The 19,670-nt window shown below is 45.7% G+C and overlaps 2 protein-coding genes across 3 annotated transcripts in view; one reads left to right on the forward strand and one right to left on the reverse strand.

Annotated features, from left to right (window-relative positions):
• The window catches only part of st3gal2 (ST3 beta-galactoside alpha-2,3-sialyltransferase 2), a gene marked incomplete at both ends in the record, with an annotated part of 38,268 nt that extends 37,745 nt beyond the window's left edge, over positions 1-523 (forward strand). The window contains 2 exons of the mRNA XM_079163555.1: positions 5-124; positions 350-523. Of these exons, the coding sequence (XP_079019681.1) occupies positions 5-124; positions 350-523 (294 nt within the window). The remainder of the gene's footprint in view (positions 1-4; positions 125-349) is intronic.
• A 6,789-nt stretch (positions 524-7,312) lies between these two features.
• On the reverse strand, positions 7,313-19,264 carry aars1 (alanyl-tRNA synthetase 1). Of its 2 annotated transcripts, none has more exons than XM_079162699.1 (20): positions 19,191-19,264; positions 17,344-17,501; positions 17,048-17,236; positions 16,513-16,658; positions 15,912-16,103; positions 14,986-15,130; positions 14,271-14,416; positions 14,040-14,148; positions 13,667-13,817; positions 13,260-13,384; positions 12,723-12,867; positions 12,447-12,625; positions 11,880-11,993; positions 11,514-11,720; positions 11,101-11,285; positions 9,747-9,855; positions 9,385-9,498; positions 9,092-9,298; positions 8,642-8,755; positions 7,313-8,541 (listed from the first exon to the last, which is right to left on the reverse strand). In XM_079162699.1, exons 2-20 carry the CDS (start codon positions 17,485-17,487, stop codon positions 8,362-8,364), a joined length of 2,901 nt encoding a protein of 966 aa, XP_079018825.1. In that variant the 5' UTR covers positions 17,488-17,501; positions 19,191-19,264; the 3' UTR covers positions 7,313-8,361. The 2 variants fall into 2 exon arrangements, with proteins under 2 accessions (XP_079018825.1, XP_079018826.1); XM_079162700.1 differs by having other exon boundaries at positions 17,344-17,497; positions 19,191-19,250.
• Positions 19,265-19,670: the final 406 nt, after the last annotated feature.

Here is a 19,670-nt window from a genome sequence, read left to right on the forward strand (position 1 = left end):
CCAGGTCCAGATCTTCAACCCGGCATTCTTTAAATACATCCACGACCGCTGGACCAGACATCATGGGCGCTACCCCTCCACTGGCATGCTTGTACTGTTCTTTGCCCTGCATGTCTGTGATGAGGTCAGTTTCTTTCTCTTTCTTTCCTCTGTTTTAACACAACACAGATGCTGTACATTCTGGCATTATATAATTATTGTGATATTGGATCGATGACTAGACTTGCATACTCGCCAATTCCCGATCTGGCATTTTAGGAGGAATTTCGGATACTGGTCTCGGTAAAACTCGACATATTTGTAATCGCACACTTTGTTTCCCAACCCTCACTCTTCGACTCTCCTCCAGGTGAATGTGTTTGGCTTCGGGGCAGACAGCAGGGGAAATTGGCACCACTACTGGGAACAGAACCGCTACTCCGGAGAGTTCAGGAAGACCGGCGTCCATGACGCCGACTACGAAGCCCAGATCATCCAACGGCTGGCCAAGGATGGCAAGATCACTGTATTCCCTGGGAAATAACCAGCAGGTCACCCTGTGTATCTAACGTTCCAAACTCTGGTACTGCAACAGACACTGTAGAGGCTGCTTAGAACGGGTTACATATCCTCGCATTCCCTTACCTGCACCAGTTTGGGTTCCCAGGTTGAAGTACACCGAATGCTTACAGAAGGCGAGACGAAAACGGTCACGAAATGGTACCAAACAATGCTATTCCATTCACTTTCCCTTATATTGGAGAATTTGCCCACCAGAAGAGGCTCTGATTGGAGAACATGGAGGAACCAGGAGCAGGGAACATGTAGATCCAAACGTAGTTCTGCTCACTAGAGAGTAATTGGCTCTTAGTTTTCAAGGTTATACCACTAATGGCCAGAGAGGGACCACATATCTTTTTTCCAGGGGCAGCTTCAACTCAGGAGGGGAAAAACGAGTGAAGGCCTGTCAGCAGGAAAACTCAACCCATCACCACAAACACCGACATTGGCTGTGTACAGCGCCGAGAGAGAGAGAGACAGATATGTATCATCTAGTAGACTACTGTTCTACAGCAGTGTGATGTCTGACAGAAACAAATAGTGTTTAAACTCACAGTTCTTCACCTTGTAAGCACGAGGTACTGTAACTGTAGGCCTCCAGACAAGATTGACACACACTGTGGAGTGCTGTTGAACATTTTGAGACTCGCGGACTCATTTTCCATCTCTTACATCTCCTGGGCCATGACTTCCCTGAGAAAAAAAAATGATCTTCTCAAGTCCCATACACGGCCAAGCCTCACTTTCCCCTTTTCACTGTCACAAGGACCTTTGTCTGACGGCGATGGGTTGTAAAACGCTTGGGTTGTAAGACTGTAGGCGATTGCTGCGAGTTTATATCGTACGGCTGTCCTCGGAACACCTTGCAGCAGACACACAGAAAGGCTTTTGCCCTGTGGCGTCTGGAGAGCCAGCTAACCTGGTTTTAAACACCACGGCAAACCTCATGCCCATGCTACGGTCTCTATTCACATCCAGACACAGGGAGCGGAGCGTTGGTTTGACTGCGTGATATCTAATGAGGCCGAATGTCCGTCTCCTGTGATTTCCTGTTTTGGAGGGAGGCACGCTGGATCTGGACCGGGCGTTTCATCCCCATGTGGTCTGTCAGGTTCTAATTTGGGAGACGAGGACTGTAAGACAGAGAGCTGGAGCACGAAGCACCAGTTTGGCAAAGGCGGCATGAGAAACACATCATTTGCCACTGGGTGAATAGATAAGACGTTGGTCCACTGTGTATGTGCAGCAAACTCACGCTGCTACTCAAACTGTACTGGGTTCACCACTTTGGATTTGAAAGGACTGAAACGAAAACGGACCTCGCGCTGTTTCTTTTCCTTTTCACAGACCTGACTCCTGCATCCCTGTGGGATTAGAGACTGTCTGGAGCATTTATGCCCCAGATTAAGGCCCATATGATGGGGTGAAAGAAAACCCCACTGGACCTGTGAATCCTTGAACCTGTCAGCAGCTCGGCTTCATTACCCACTCGCCCCCTGGTCCCCGCTCAGCCAATTCAAACTTCAGCTATATCTGGAGGAGGGTGGAGCCACCAGACGCCTTAGACTTCACCTTCGTACCGCATAAACTGCACTTCCTGTTCTGATTCTCATGTTGATGGCATATTACCCAGCAGACTGCAGATTTCATTTGTTAGTTTTATGTGCTGTTTAGCTTTAAGTTTACACATTGGCTGGATTTATATTATTGGCTCAGACTAGATTTTCTTTTTTCCACCCAGGCGGCTCGTTCGTGTTTTTTATCATGATTTGGTATCTTAAAATAACAGCCATTTACACCTTTTATAGCCTCCATTGTTGGTTATTTATGTCTTTAACAAGGAGGCCCAAAATAGTCGTTGAAGTGCTGCTAAACAATATATGAAGAACAGACGCGTCGGTGGAAGACAGAGAATGTGAGCCACAGAGAGGAAGGAAGATACAAGTATTTGGTTTGACTCGAGGCCGTAAATCCATCCAAAGATGCTGTGACGGAGTTGTGTTTATCAAGCAGCAGATGGTGGCTGATGAGGAAGAGTACTCATGGTTCCTACACAGGTCTGGACAATATGGAGAAGCCCCTTTACACCAAACTAATTCATGTGTGCATGGGTTTAAACGATTGTTGATTGGTATTAATAACTCAACAGTTGCTTCATGTTGTGCTGAGAGCTCAGGCTTTTTCATTTTAATTCACATACTGCAAACAATGGACCAGGGCACAGAAACACGTGACGTAACGTGTTTCCATCTCAGCCCCGCCCACTGCAGAAGAGCACAGACAGAAAACATGTTTTCAGGGCCTTTAATGCTCCTTTAGAACTATGAGAAAACTACACTAGTTACAGCTTAAAGTTTACCAGAACTTCACCAATATTTCTTTCCCACAGAGGGAGTTGGTGTATTGTTTTAGTGACTCATAATGTGCTGTACCGCGAGCTACATTTACATTGATAGCTACACCTGTGAATAGAAGCTGTGTAGGAACCGTGTGCACTGCAGCAGATGCTTCTTTGTGAGAACAACAAAGCACATTGTTGTTGAACGCACGTCCCTCTTGAGTGTGTTGTTAAAAGTTGAGGGATTTTATCCTGTAGCGCTCATTCTTATTGTGCACTTCACGTTTTCTCTTTTTACATTGCTCACACTGAGAAAGGTTTGAGGTTGACACACACACACACACACACACACACACACACACACACACACACACACACACACACACACACAATGTTGGAGGGTCGGAGTGCTGTACCGCCCCCAGCAGGCGATGTGAAGAACTGTTTGCTACTATGCTGATATCAGTTCTATTGTTCTATTGTTGTATTATTGTATCATCTTAATAACCACATGTAACTCTCTTGTGTTACCGTTGTACTTAATCTGCTTTCAATGTTTTTATCCTACTTTGCACATAACAGATCTTATCGGAGGTTTTAGTGTCGGGCTGGGCTCACTTTAGGAGTCCGTTTGGCTGAAACTGGACATATCGTTTTATCTCTCTCTGTCACACACACACACACACACACACACACACACACACACACACACACACACACACACACACACACACACACACACACACACACACACACACACACACACACGTACACACATTCATGCTTTCGTGCCTTGTCCTGCTGCTGGAGGTATCTTGCCTACAGCTGCTCCATCGGCAATACACACACACACACATACTTCTGCTACCTTTGCATTTTTTTTAGTCACACACACTCGCATGTCTTTTGGCTGAGAGCTGTGCCTTCTGAGCTTCACACACACACCCACACACACACACAAAAAAAACACACACTCTGCCTTCTGCTCGGGGAACAGACGCCTCCCGCTCTTCACTTCTTACTGCTTTGTGCATGACATTGTTTTCTACCGATCGCTGGAGGCGTAAGGAGAGGATGTAACCCGGCGATACAGTGTGACTCGCTGTGAATTCATATTAGGACATTTGCTACTTTTTTGAGCATCAAGTGTATACTTTTGAGGCATTTCTGCTTTTCTAGATAACATTGAGGGGAAAAATGGCAGACAGAGAGGGTCATCCGCTGGATTCAATCCCACAAAGTGGCAGGTACCTGTCCTATTGCTGGTGTTTGTTTTCAACGACACAGTGACTGTAGAACAGATGGTGAGGACGACAAAGCGTCTGAAAGGCTCAGACATAGCAGTGTACCACTGCTTCACCTGTTATCTTGGAGTTGTCCACTACTGTGGTCCTGTGTTATTTCTGTGTTGTTTCCCAAGATGCTCCTTCCAACTTCAAAAGGAATGTGTAAAATGTTTTGGAGATAACTCGGCTCTCTGGCAGCATTCCTATCACATTCTTGCAGCCTGCAGTGGGTAGAAAAGTCTTAATATGAGTCGGGCCGCGTTCAAGCACAGCAGCTGTTATCGGCATCCTTGATTTCTTACACGAGAACATTGTGATCCCAATAGAGGGGTAAGCAGGGTGATCCCTCTCTGCTGGCCTACATAAGAGTGGAGGTTTTACAGTACGTGACACAGATCTCGCCTGAGAGTGTTCCCTGTATATATAACCTGAAGTAGGTCTGTTCTCCTGTCGCTGACCCAATAAACTGATTTCTCTGTGTCCTCTGGAGTTGATCCTGAAAAGAATTGGAAGCGGCGCCATGTTTTCAGGTCTGCTGCGTCAAGAACAGCAATCAAAGAAATAAAGAGCTGCGTCGGTTGGGAGCATTATGGGAAACGTGGTCCTTGATTGTGACGGGTCAGATGTCCAGAGAGCAGCATGTTTTCTCAGGTGAAATCTGAACGCAGGGGGTTTGGTTCGCTCACAACGCTGACGGAAACGAGTCAAATGAAAGCTGACTTGAGTGTTGTGTTTCTGCCACAACTTAAACTGCACTTATTTCCTTTTAAGCGTTGTGTGTTACTTTTCTTATTTTTGGAATTCCAGGCCAGACTCTTGCAAAACCTCCTCAGACTAAAATCACCTTTGTTCTACTTTGCTGTCAGTGGAATCCAGGTTCCTTTCACATCCAGGACTATTTTTACACCGTTTTGTCTCTCACGCTATGCTCTGACTCACATTTCAGAAAAGTCACAAACCCCATGTATTGATTGCTTGTACGGCTGCACAACGTGGCAGACACAAACCACTAGAGTTTACTGCAATTAACGTTTTCTTTAATAGAAAAGGAGGCACATTAAAGTCATTCAATTAATCTTTTTATTGGGTAATTGAAGAGCACATCTGCTCAGCTCAGAAAAAAATGGACACTGATGTTTTCTGACAGCTAGCAAGCTAGTCTGTATGAGATGTATCGCAGTCACATAACCCTCTTCAAACTCTTGTTTTTACGCTTCTGTTTTTGTACAAATTAAACATCCAAGATGTGTTTTCAGTAGGTAAGTACTAGTAGCGCTAGAAGGCTAATCGTTACCTTTGGACAGAGCTAGGCTAGCTGATTCCAGTCTCAGCTAAGCTAACTGTCTGCTCTCATACAGATTTAGTTCCAAAGTATATACATGTTACAGACACATTGGGTTGTTTTTCTAGCCGACTTTATGACTCCGCAACATATTAATCAGAACCTCTTTACTGAGCTTGAGTTAACGCAAATCAGAAAATTGGATCAATTTGCAGTTTGGCAGGAGAGAAACAGTCCAGACTTTGTCTCGAGTTGCTACAAAAGACAATATGTATAGAGAAAAGATAACCACAGCTCTTATGGCTGGGTTTAAAGGAGAGGTTCATTGTTGAATTTTGGGTTTCTACTAAAACATGTTTTACCTTCAAAAAACACAATTTTTCTTTACTGTCTATCAGACTATCTCTGTATTGACCGTCTGTCTCTTTAAGCCCCCAATTCCCTAAAAAAGACCAATTGCTCTGATTAGCTGTCAAGAAGTGTATGTTGCACCTTGGCAAGTGTGACAGGACAGGGAGTCACATCGGAGTGGCTTGTTGAAGCCCACAAAAAAAAACTGGAAAAGTGAGTCTTTTTATATGTCCCCTTTTAAAGTATAGGCGCGGCCCAGTTTTGTTCTCGGGTAATTGAGAATAGCTTCAAGGAACAAACACATCCTGATCAAAATGACTGGCGGTCCAGGCTGTTGCCAGCATGCTGTGCTGTTTGAGGCGGAGGTGAGGACAGCCTCAGGCAGCTCCATCCTCATCAGTTCACTGGTGTGCATTGAACAAGAACAGCTCTTTAGCAGCAGTCACTGTGCTTCAGACTGCACATATCATACTGTCGCTGTGGATCGTTACGCGAACCACTCTAACCTCTTGTCAGCTATTGTGCTAGTTCTCTCAATCCAGTAAACCGTATCAAGTAGGATTAAAAGCTGTTTAGTGAATGCCATCTTACTGGCGGCTCATATGAAGCAGATACTGTAGGAGGAGAAGTCGTCCGGGGGTTTAGAAAGGTTGCGGTCTCAGTTGAGATGGGTGAAATCGTTCCATATCGGTGGTTTTCCTGCTGTCTGGATCTGTCATCATCTAGTTCAAGCTTTAACGTCTCATTCATCAGTAGGACTACCTTTTTGGACTAGGTAGTACACCACACGTGTATTTACTACATTGACACATCCGTGTGATATGTGATCCAACTCTTTGTATCTTATGCTATTGTACAAATAAAAGCTTCATGAAACATGAGGTAAAAGTCTGACTGTGTGTTTGTGGGATTATGGTTTTGCTTTACGCTGAGCTACTCAAATAATTTGGGTTAGAGTAATCCTGAAAATAGATTTCATTTGGCACTGGTGTTCTGTTGTGGAGTACTGGAGTGGCCTGCCGTACTTAAAGGTGCAGCGTGTGGGATTTGGCGTCATCAAGCAGATTGCAACGTCATGGCGGCCGGCTCTGTGAAGAGGGAACTAGGACAACTATTTTTCAGGTGATTATACACAAAAGAAAACCTACTTATTGTAATGCATTCCTTCCAATAGTGAAGAAAGATGAAATATTTCCATGTTATGCGACTTTAAACTTCTTCTGCAATGCGCTTCAAAGAGACACATATTTAACTTTTCACTACCTTACATTTGGTTTCACAGCTTTATTTGCTTCAGATGATTTTGCACATGAAACTTGATCAGTTCACACATCTAATATTTCATTGAAAGGTATGATTGTTTCGGTTCACTTTCTGTTATCATCCTAAATGCTCTAAAAACACCAGCGTAAGCTTCCTGTCCCGCACTAAATGACTGCCAGGTAAACACCACGGGGCGTCAAGATACAAACCAGTTTGTTTTCCTCAGGAAGTGAAGACTAAATCCAGACAACACGCAGTGGATATTGGATTTATTGTAAATCGGCAACTACTTGCTGTCAAGTTCAACCGATCAATGGTGATAAACCGTGTCCGTGTTGTATATACAGCTTGTTTCCACTCCCCCCAAGTGGCCAAACATGTTATTGCAGGTTAAGAATAATGAACAAATCTGAACCTGTCGAACAACGCACGCAATATTCACTCTCTTTAAACCAACAGTGTTCATAATAGATGCTTCTACAACATACAAATACATTTACACCTCAGTGCTTTTTGCTCAGTGATCCACAACAAAACGATCCATCAAACCTCGAGTCTGCATTTTCCTCCCTGAGATGTGTCACCAGTACAAACATATCACACGTTTGAAAGAAGCAAAGTAGACAGCGGTCGTATTTATTCCATCCTCATAACGTGACACATCCGACATGGAACAGCTACAATGATAAAAGACATCAACATTCTGCATTCAATCGATATTAAACGTCAGCAAATGAAGTTACACAGATTAATTATTGGACACGTTCATTTTATACAGTTAATTATTTTTGCTAAATTAAACCCGTTGACTTCTAATATGTCAGATAATGGCTTGTTATTTGAAAAGCAAGATACAGCTAGTGCGCGTTTAAGTCAAGTCCAACCAATCACAGGAGAGAACTCTGGCTTTTGCTCACTCTGATGGACGGAGCCATTAGTTTTAGCCGCTTCATCTGAGCTGTGCAGTGCTGCCCGGAGGCTAAATCGATCAAAAGCACATGTTTCCCTCCGTCACAAACATGCAATAGTGCAGTGGACGCACTGGAGTAAGATTTCTCAAATGATCGGCTGCCCTCTTTCACTTAACTGCAGCAGAGGATCTTCCACGGAGATGAATCAGAGTGTTAATAAATAAATGAGCGGCTCGGTTACTGCTGGTCATCCGTCAACATAGTGAGCAAGAAACCCGGGAGCTTTGTTTGTTTTTCTAATATTTTGTGACCCAAGGGGAGAAGAGAAGAGGAGAGGAAATGGACAAAGGAAAAAAGGACTCCTCCTCCCACACTGACATCTCACTGCTCTTAGTTCTCCCCCAGTTTAAGCTGTGCAAACTGGTTGGCCATCTGCAGCGCCTCCTGCAGACACTGAGTGTTCTTGCCGGTGGCCTGGGCCGACATGTCCTTGCCGCCTCCCTTGCCGTCCAGCAGGGTGCACAGCTCCTGAACCCACTCGCTGGCCTTCAGACCTCGCTTGGCCACATCCTGGGGAGATGAAGGGCGATCAGGGTTTAAATCTGTTTATAAAAACGTGGCGCGGAATTGCTGCCGGCGCACAGTTTGACTGAATGAATGACCGCGTTACCTGTGGGACTTGACACAGGCAGGTGATCTTGCCGGCGTCGGGGTCTACGGTGAAGAGCATGGCGGCGGTCTGAGGAGACTGCGACTTCAGCAGCTTCAGTGACTCGTTGAGAGCCTGAGAGAGGATGAGGAGAGAAACAAGTGAGCGGGAAGGAGGGAAAGAGTAGAAACAGTGAGGGAAGAAGCCGTCTCCTACTTAGCACTATGGGTGTGTCACGGTCAGATAGCACAATGTGATAAAATATGAGACTGGCTGGGAAAATGTGCAATACTGCAGAGATAAAGTAGATTTTATGCGGTTTGTACTCTTCATGTAGTTTTGTATGGGACGCTGATGAAGTTTTGGGGTTTGGATTATAAATCTCCGCTTATATGAGCATGTATTCAGAGAACAGAAAAAAATGTAAATGCATAATTTCAGTCCTTCTTTCAATACGATCTCGGCTCTCACCTTAGCTGAGGCTCCGGTCTCCATCTCCATGACAAGCAGCGCTTGGTTCGGGCTGCTCTCTATCACCTCCTTGGTCTTCTCCAGGACTCTCTTCTGGATGTCAGCCTTGTAGTTGCGGTCCAAGTCGTCCATGGTCTTCTTCAGGCCCTTTAGGGATTCCCTCATCTCGTCCTTCTTCCACTGGGAGATCACTGCTGTGCCGATCAACTGCAGGGAGGACGGACATGTTGGCACCACAGCACAGGGAGTCGCTGAGTCTTTGAAGCGCGAAATAAGAAAAAAAAGCCATTTACCTCCGTCATGTCGGCGATGTCTTTCTGAACGTCCTTGTTCGGGGCCGCCTGCTGCTTCACCTTGTCTCCCAGCTCGGACAAAGACTGGAGCAGGGAATCGGCTTTCCTCTGGGCCTGATGAATGCGAGTGAGACACGAGAAACAAGCTTCACTAAAGTTTCATTACTGCCCTTTTTTTCGACATGTCGTCTCCCTCAGTCGGAGACACATTTTCATTTCCTTTGAGATGGAAACATACGCTGTATAAAAATGTAGTTTCTTCAAAATGTTAGCGAAACGCTTTTCTGGGGATGAGCATAATGCTGGCAGCAAGCGCATGAGTGTGTGTGCATATGTGTGTGTGTGTGTGTGTTAATGCTGACCTTCTGGGCCTCTGTTCCCGTCACAGCAACAATGCGGCGGATGCCCTTAGCGATGGCCTCCTCTGAGACGATGACGAACGGCGCGGCGTGACCAGAGTTCTGCAGATGGCTGCGCATAACAGAAACCAACAGCACATTACCAAAAGCATTGAAGGAGGAGAGAAAACATTACAGAACAGCAGCAGCAGGAACAAAGGGGTTCTTTAAAGTGGCTGCGGATTAGAACGACATCGGGACAGTTTACTAAAGTGGAACCACCTCAATGCACACACACAAGGGTCAGTTTCAACACCTACGCACATGAAATACAGCTTGGAAATCACTTTTGACGCAGACGGCAATCAAATCAAATGGAAAGTCTCGCAATAATCTATGCGAGAGCTGGGGCGTCTTGTCTTTCGGCTGGATTTTACAGCCCGGAGCGGACACTGTAAAAGTCAGTCGAGCGAGGCTAATCGCTGAATGGAGCCGTGCTAAAATGTCCTGGGCCTCATCGGCACACGGACGCTTCACCGGAAAGACTCACAAATCCAATTCATGGGTTTCCACTTTACACACTGGGCACGTCTGACACTTTGGGAAAACTGTTGGTGCAGACATCGATTCAGAGACGACTCTTCGTCTCCGGGTTGATGTGAGAACATGACCAGTGATGACCAGCGACCCTTGCGTTCATGATGACGCCTCATCATTATGTGTGACGTGACACAGTTTTGGGGCACGTGAACACGGCACTCAAACTAGTTCTGTTTTGCTACGCTTTATTCTCCAACACAATAGAATTACAGCTCATCAAGGAGGAAACTCTTAAATTACAGTTAGAGAAACATTGTTGATTTAGTCTTTGCTTAAGCTAGCCGTGGCTATCTCACCAGCTAGCTTTTCTTAGCTCCCTTGTTTTAGTGCAGTGAGTGCAACAGCGTCTCATAGGATGAACAACATATGTCATGGAAATGTAACGGCCTAACACTGATACGTTCTTAAATACGTGCGATGCTACCATTATCTTTAGGAATTGTCTTTTCAGAAACATGGTCCTCTCGGATTCACAGCTGAGACTGGAAACAGGATGTAGGAATTTCACTGTTTAACGTCCCACATATATGAACATGTATGTGGCAAAATTTGTTCTCTTTTTAAAAAAAATAAACCTTTATATGCAAACCAACTCCTTATCTGACATTGGGGATTTAAAAGGCTGAATTCTTGATGACAAGTTCTAAACACATTCTTTAAATTAATTGTTTTTTCCGCTTAATTTAACTTTTTTCAGTTAAGCGGACTACGGTGCTGGTTTACATTCCTCGTCGCAAGTCAGCGGACATGAAAAATGGAACAAAGCATCGACACTCACGTTCCCCCGCAAAACTCGATGGAGGTGAGAGAACCGGCGGTGCTCTCGGGCTTCTCCAGCAGCTCCTCGACGGGGATGCCGATGGACACGACTCGGACGGGGTCGGGGTAGGTCTCATCGAACACGGCGCGCAGGCCCTGAATGGCCTTGGCCTTTGCTAGCGGGGCATCCATGGCATACACCGGCTGGAGAGAGAGCAAAGCGCGGGAGGGAAAACACCGTCAGCTGATGATTTGGATGGAGTCAATATTAATATGCATTAAAAGGAAACTTTAAATCAGGAATATTTGATTATCTCTTCATACAAAACCTTGAGCTAGCATCGCCACCTCCATCAAAATCATTATCTTAAAAAAAAAAAGGAACTACAATCTGCTGTGTGGTTGGTTTTTCATGCTTATTCTCCCGCTGACCTTTGCTTCTTTTATCATGGCACAAGCAATCTCCTCAGTGCGGCGGACCTCCCCCGTGCTCAGGGCACCTTTAGCAGTGAAGTCAAACCGCAGGCGGTCGGGGGCCACCAGGGAGCCCCTCTGGTCTGCCTCCCCCAAAACCCCCCGCAGGGCGAAGTTCAAGATGTGCGTGGCGGTGTGGTTGCTCATGATGGGCCTGCGACGTGCCTGGAGAGACAGTGTGAACAGATACTTGGATTAAATCACAGCTTCACTTAGAGGCAATAAAAACAGACAGAGTGGAGGGAAGAGGTCCTAAACTGATTTTCAATATCATGTATGTAACTTGATTCTATGGTTAAGACATTTGACTGCACGTGTTCTCACCTCATCTACGCGTAATGTAACGCGGTCTCCAACCTTCAGAACGCCATAGACCGTCCCCAGATGGAGAACGTAGCCTCCTCGAACCTGCGTGTTCTTCACCGTGAACTCCATCCGCTGCGTTGACGGGGAAGAAAAGACAGAATGAATGGACGGGTTGTTGTTCTGCAGAAAACCCTGCAAGTTTAGTTAGAGCGCTGGTGTGTTGTGTGTATTTTGTTTGAGCATTTTCTTTTTTAAACTTCAAAAGGACAATAGATGAAAGAAAAGAAATTATTCTCATCTAACAGAGGGACTTTTTGCCTGCAGGCATTATTTCATCTCTTCTCTCTTTAGAATTTCTTTTTAACACCAACTAAGTGATGGTGTCATTTCTCAAGTTAACAAATTCAGCAGAACCCTGGGTATTTGACCACTGTGTCGTTTGGTAAAATACTCTAATGACTCTTTTTTTTATCCTGATGATGCTTTTACAAAAACACTCTCAAAACAGCATCAGCGGAGCTTCGTGCCGAGAAGCACCCGTCTCCACTTTTTCGTCATAGCTTCCTTGATTTGCGTGTCACTTACGTCCCCTGTGCTGTCGTCCTCTCGAACCATGTAGCCCTCGTCGAACGTCTGCCCGCCCTGCTCGGCGTAGAAGGACGTCTGGTCGAGCAGCACGCCGCACTCCTGACCCGTGGTCACGCTGTCGCAGAAGGCGCGGTCGCAACGCAGGGCCAGCACCGTGGCCGAGGGCTGATCGAACTCTACAGACACGCAGACGGGGTGAGGGAGTTAGTGCGCGGATGTCCTGAAAACACAGTGGACTTAAAAGTCTGCATGGTGAGCGTGCGGATCACTGACTGTAGTTGCCGGTTTCCTCGGAGGTGTATTTGTATTTGGAGGAGTCGTCTGTGGGGAGGGTGTTCTTGTTTCTCAGCTCCTCGATGGCGTAGATGTCCAACATGATGTGGTCCACGTCCCCTGCGCCCTTGCCCTGGGACTTTAACTGCACGGGAACACATGCCCAGCTTAGTGGATTTAGGAACCTCTCAATTAATGACACATTCATTGACAAACTGACAATATTACTGCATAAATAAAGCAACCGATAGTGGTTTTCTTTAGTGGCAGTATGTATCAAGACAGATAGTTCATTGATGTGTTGTAGAGCAGACCGAGGCTACAGTCGTAAATAAGAGGGCTTATTTAAAAACAGCAGGTGCACAGCTGCTGATTCTGACTTACAGTGCGATGCTGGAGAGCGCTGACACAAGGCAAAATGCTGTTCCCACAGGAGTGGAAACAAAACACTGCTCAGTGGCGTTTCCCCTCGCAGAGCAGTCAAGGACAACACAAACAGTAAGAAAGTGTCCTTCCCCTCTCCCTCCATCTCCTCACCTGTGCGGCCTTCTTCTCCTCCTCGAAGGCAGCGACGTCCACCGCCATGCCTTTCTCCTCTGCGATGAGGGAGGTCAGGTCCAGGGGGAAGCCGTATGTGTCATACAACAGCCATGCTGTGTCACCTGGACGCAGAGAGGGGGTAAACAAAAAGAAAAAGAAAAAGCTGCTTGATATGTCTGTCGGAAGCAGTAATGCTCAAAAGACTCCTCGAGTCAAAACAGAAAACCAATTTCATCCAAATGCAGTCATCACGTCATCAATCAGGGAGCGGTTCGATGCAAAGAGCAACCTGTTCAAATGAAATGTTTTAAAACCCTTCCAACACACGATATCCAACAGCAAACCTAAACTCTTTCCCCGTGTGCACGTGCAAGCGGCAAAGCTTCCCTTCATCTGCGTCTCACCTGGAATGGTCTTGCTGTCTCCCAGACTCATGATCTTCCTATCAAGGATACGGCGCCCCCTGCTGAGGGTTTTGAGGAACTGCTCCTCCTCCTCGTTAATGATGTCCTTCAACACTTCTGGGTCTTTCTTCAGCTCCGGGAAGGCATTGCCCTGGAGGTGTGAGAGTGAAAGGAGATGGGGACACGAGAGTGGGTCACCTCAGTCCTGACAATTGTGCTGCTATAACGCATAAAGTCGGTGGGTATCATTTTATATACAAGTAGTGCCAGGAGACATATCTGTGCTAACCCTTTGTCCACTTTAACAGTTCATTAAACGAGGAAACACTTGCTGAGGCCATTACCAGACAAAAAAATAAAACGTTGTACTCACCAGGGATTCGACCACCACATCCACCAGAGTGGCAAAAAAGCCTCTCTGAGCTCCCAGCTTCTCGTGAGAGTAACGGACGGCGCGACGCAGGATCCTCCGCAACACGTAGCTGAGCATGACGGAAACAGCGAAACATTACAATGACGTGTGAAAAAAACGCTGCATTTAAAGCCACGCCGTCTGAAATATATCATCTGTAATCACAAACTACAGGACACTCCAATGTCTCACCCTCTTCCTGTGTTGTCAGGCCGGCCGCCATCCGATAGGGCGATGGTGATGGTGCGGGCGTGGTCGGCCAGCACGCGGTAGGCCATGTCAATACCGTCAGAATCCTCGGCACCCACTTTACCGGTGTACGGTCGAGCGCCTGTACCCTGAAACAAAACACACAAGAAATCTGTCTGTCCAGCAGCAAGCAAAAACACAACTCTCCAGAAGAGTTCGGTCCCACTGATGAACACACATTGTGTGTGTGTGGTGTCAAAACAATGGGAGCAGGTTAGAAATACGCTACTGTGTGGATTATTTTTGGTCAGTGTAAACATGAATGCCTGTGGGGTATTTGCTTGGAGTTCCTGTTACTTTCAGGCTTGTATGGTCAAATGTGTAAGTCTGTTTGCTTCTGTAGTAATATGCCTGTGACCAACAGCGTCTCTCAAGATTTATAAAGCTTCTCTGCACTCTCAGCAGCCCTATACTATCATTATAAACTCAGAAAACAGCATGAAACGTTGTACTTAAATAGTGCAAAGCCTTGAAATATGAAAATGTCTCCCATTGTAAGAAAATGTTTTTTAAAAAGCGTAATATTTTTCAAAAGTACACCAGTAGAAACAAGTAGTTGAAGATGAAGAATAATCTGGATCACAATAGTGTGCGTGCTGCTGAATTTAGCATTCACACACCTGACAGGTGAGATGTTTCTGCACTTGCGTTTCAGTACCTTCTGAATGGCTTCAAAGTACGGGACGAAGAGGTCAGTGTCGTAGTTGGACATCTTGTTCTGCAGCACGGACACCAGGCGCTCCAGGCCCATCCCTGTGTCGATGCTCTTCTTGGGCAGGGGCTTCAGCTCGGTCTCTGACTCTCTGCGCGGGGTCGACCGAGATGCAAGCGTTAAAAACACAGAGTCACTGAGTAAGCACTTTTGACAAGGCCGCCTCATAGTGGGAGAGCACGCAGTTATTAAGGATCGTGCAGTTTTGTTCAGTTCACTTATGATTCAGTAGTTGCTCTGCATATTGTACAAAACAGATGACAATAAAACAAAAAGGTGTGTCCAACAACACCTGATCTAAATTTAGGATTGGGTTTGGTTAGGTGTGTTGCTCGTCACAAAGCTTGTGATCAGTTGAACTCTTCATATAACTCACTGAACTGGTTAGCAGCCTCGAGTGAACCGGACAGCCGTGAGGCGTTAAGACGGGAGGTGTAAGCAAACGCAATTCAACATTTATCCCACAAGGCATCAAAACTAATGGTGTTTTATTTTAGAACAACTGTAAGTAATCTAGGTGCTGATGTGTGATTAATTGCACCAGTTTGACCAGAAAACCTCTGAACAATGCAGCCTGAAAAAAAGCAATGAGCCCACTTTTCATTCTGAAAGGTTCAGGAAAAATAAAGAAAAAAGAAGTGATGCACACGGACGATTGCCCGCATGACTCGAGAATAGATAAGACACAATAACAAAACAGGCCGGATATAGTGAAACGTAAAAAAGAAAGTGTTTTATTTCTCTGTCCTCACCATAATGTTGTCAGACACTTATAATAACATTCTGAGCCTGTCAGTGGCAAAAACTAGCATTTTTAGTGGACATTCTGTGATCTGTGTGTGTGTGTGTGTGTGTGTGTTTCCCTCTGTTACCTGTTGAACTGGATGAACACCAGGTTCCAGATCTCCAGGACATTGGGATCGTCCATGTTCACCAGGTGAGAGGCGTCCCTCCCTCCGATGCGGTCGTAGTGGATCTCACTGCAGGGGCCGCAGGGCCCGGTGTCCCCCATCTCCCAGAAGTTGTCCTTCATACTGCCCGGCAGGATGCGAGCCTCATCCATCCTGAGAGGAACACAGTGAGCAGAGAGAGGGGAGGTAAATCAATTCTGTTAATTGGTAAAAAAAAAAAAAAGCTGTTGTGTGACAATTAGGACCTGTACAATGTGGAAAAGTCAAATACTTTTTTTTTTGCGTGTGTGTGTGTGTGTGTGTGTGTGTGTGTGTGTGTGTGTGTGTAAGATTAGGACATTTGAGTAACTGTCAGGACCAGTCTGAGGGCCAATATTTCCACCGTGTCCTCACAAACACAACAAAAAGAAATTAGACAATTAGAAATCAGAAAAAAAGCAAAGTAATAATAGTTCCCACACAGTGGGCGGGGATTATTAAAAGTAGCTCAAAGATGCCGTAAAGCAAACGCCTTCATCTGGTGCGTACACCGACACATCTCTAGTTCACAAGCTAGGCTCACCCCAGGTCGATCCAGATCTGTTTGCACTCCAGGTCCGGCTCCAGGCCCGCGTCGGGGTGACCCCCGAAGTAGGTGACGTACAGACGGTCTATGGAAATACCGAACTCCTGGGTCAGCAGATCCAAGGCCATCTTACAGGCCAGGTGCTGCAGGGGCAGGTGGGAAGAGGCCGAATGAGCCGAGGGAGGAACGAGACGACAACGAGACAGAAAAGTTCAACAAGTGAAAGAACTGGTTCATATGATAATCATGATTCAAAATCAATTCTTGCACATGAAGCAAGTTCATTAACGGTTTCCCCTCGTCGAATCAGCCGTGTCGACGGCACAGAAAATTAATTTCTTTGCTGCGAAAAAGAAACTTGATGTGACTAAAAATAAAATCTAAGGGATCTGTAAGTTACGCGTTTAATAAAAAATGAAAAACAAAAAACGTCTATATCGTGATGAAACATCAATATTGGTATCTGCCTCAAAATGCCAATGTCAGTCGTATCATTACCGTACGGTGGCTGAAAAGTATGACAGCGTAGTACCTTAAAGTAGTCCCCGAAGGACCAGGACCCCAGCATCTCGAAGAAGGTGTGGTGGTAGACGTCTTTGCCCACATCGTCCAGGTCGTTGTGTTTGCCTCCTGCCCGGATACACTTCTGGGTGTTGGCGGCACGAGACAGCCTGGCCATAGGGTGGGACGGGTCGATGGTGTTGAGGAAGATGGGCTTGAACTAAGACGAAGCGGCACAAAAAGCAAACTTGTGAGCCGTCGAGAATCTTGGAATTGCAGCAAAAAAAAGCAGTGGGTATAAAAAGAGGCGCGCGGGTGTTCGGTTACCTGGTTCATGCCAGCGTTGGCGAAAAGCAGCGTGGGGTCGTCCAGCGGGATGGTGGCCGACGAGTGGACGTACTTGTGCTCATGGCGGCGGAAGAAGTCGATGAACTTCTCGCGGATTTGAGCGGCACTCAAAGAGGAGTCCATTCTGAATCAGCTGTCTGAACCAAAAAAAAAAATGCACAAAAAATGAATAGTGTATAATGTGAACGTGTTCCACAGTGACACCATGAACATATGTAAAGCAGCAGTAATCCAAACAGCGTGGTGAGAAGCTTGGAGATTCATCGAGGCCTGTGGTAAGGCGGCCGATATGACCAAACTTGTGTGAGATGATACAAATTGCCGATCATCGGGGATTTCTACATACCGCTTATACCACGATAGCTATCCCTGCAATATCTCTGGGTGTATTTGGCCACTGTGGGCAACTTTCCCGATAAATGAGCGAGGATGCTTTATAACAATACTGGGTTTTTACATGACTTTCGCATCAGTGTGATGAAGAACCTTGATCAGCTAGCCTGTTTAATATCCTGGATAGGCCACAGACATACACCTTAATTACATTATTGTAATTTCTCAGTTGCAAACTATTATTTAATTTTACGCAGATGAGAACATGTTGGAGTCTTTATAGCTGTACAGTATTTGACAACAGTTGAACAGCAGCCCATAGAAGCAGTTGGCCTATTAGTTAAACGCTTATATCGGCTTACAACTATCCAATAGTGTGTTACAAACCGATATGTGTCCATATATATATGCTTAATATGTGGGTTAACATAAAGCAATAGGAGCAGCCGGTGAAGGGGTCAGGTCACCGAAAACTAAAGCCATTAAGGATTTCAAGGATCTGAATTCAATTGAAAATGTTTTTGGTCTTATAACCGAGCACCATAGCTATACAGTATCAATGATGTCTATAATTAAAAAAGCCAGCACATTCCCATCAGTGGACTCATTCGTAAACAAGTTGGCAAAGGAAACCACACAGCCGGCTCTCTGGGGCCAGCGAGCAGACGGTAAACAGCCTCCGTCCCCATCCGGACGACCAAACCACCCCGCTGGCAACGAGGGGAAGTGGACACCTTGGGGTGATGGGACGGAAACTTTGGTCTCTGTGAAGAACAGACTGTTGGTGTATTGTAAAAAAAAAAATAAAAAAAATAATTGCTCCTTGTGATGAAGATGAGACCTAACAAAGGACACATGGGAATGACAGCAAACAATAACAGGAGAATACAGTGACAACAGGGAAAGTCGTGCACTTTTAAGGATGAACACAATTTGTGTTGGTTCTCATCTGTAATCACGTGACTGACAAAGACCTCTGGTGGGTTTTAAGTTGTGAAGACAACATCTTTACGTCCACAGAGTTAAACTCCAGGTCAGTCAGTGGAGCAGCTCCGTGCTTCTCAGAAACGTAGTGACTGTCCATTGGGGAGGTCCACAAATGACTAAAATGAGTTGTATCCGCAGGTGTAACATGAAGTCTCGGGAGGATTAATTTCCTTTGACTAAAACAAGTTCCCCCGGGTAACCTTTGTACCTCCGCTGTAAACAAGTGCTTCAGAAATCGTTGCCACGAAATACTGCAAGTCATGCCACACGTCGTTCCTCTGAAACTGCTCCTAAAAGCCGTAATGCAGCATTATGTGACCGTCGGACGGTTGTAAACTGGCAGAGGCGAACTAGCTGACGTTAGCAATGGAAATGGTAGCCGGAGCCGGCTCCCTCTGCATATCCAGCCTCAGAGACAGATTTCAGCCCACAACTCTTAAGAGGAAATCTTCTTAAGCGAATGTCACGGTACACTGTAAATATTTTAAGCGAAGGTTAATACTCACAGAGGTCGCAATTCTCGCAGAATGAATCGGTTACTGCTCCCTGACACACTGCTGTAGCCCACGCTGCTCGACCAGAAGGAAAGCAGAGTCGGTGGACACGCCCATACCGGCCGCCCATTGGCCCGTCCGCACCGGCACGTTGGAAAGTGACGTTTTTATTGGACGAGCCTGCTTTCAATCTCAGCAGAGCCCGCCACATGAGTGGTACAAACTTCCTTGGTTTGGCTGATGCAATGGATCAGACATCGGTGTCGATGAGGGTGTCAATACATATTTTTGATCCGCTTAATAAAAATCTTAAAATGTCTTGTCAATGGTAGTCTTAAAATGTCTTGTCAATGATAGTTTCAGAGCGTTAGTTTGGGTGTTTATGTTCTGGCCAAGAATTGTGTAATAATTTGTGATTTTGTGACATAATAATGATAGTGAAATATCATTCATTGTTATTGCAGCAGCACATTATATTTGTTTTTTTTATCG

This window comes from Pholis gunnellus (assembly GCF_910591455.1).
Source record: "Pholis gunnellus genome assembly, chromosome: 7".
In the NCBI taxonomy this organism is placed as follows: Eukaryota; Metazoa; Chordata; class Actinopteri; order Perciformes; family Pholidae; genus Pholis; species Pholis gunnellus.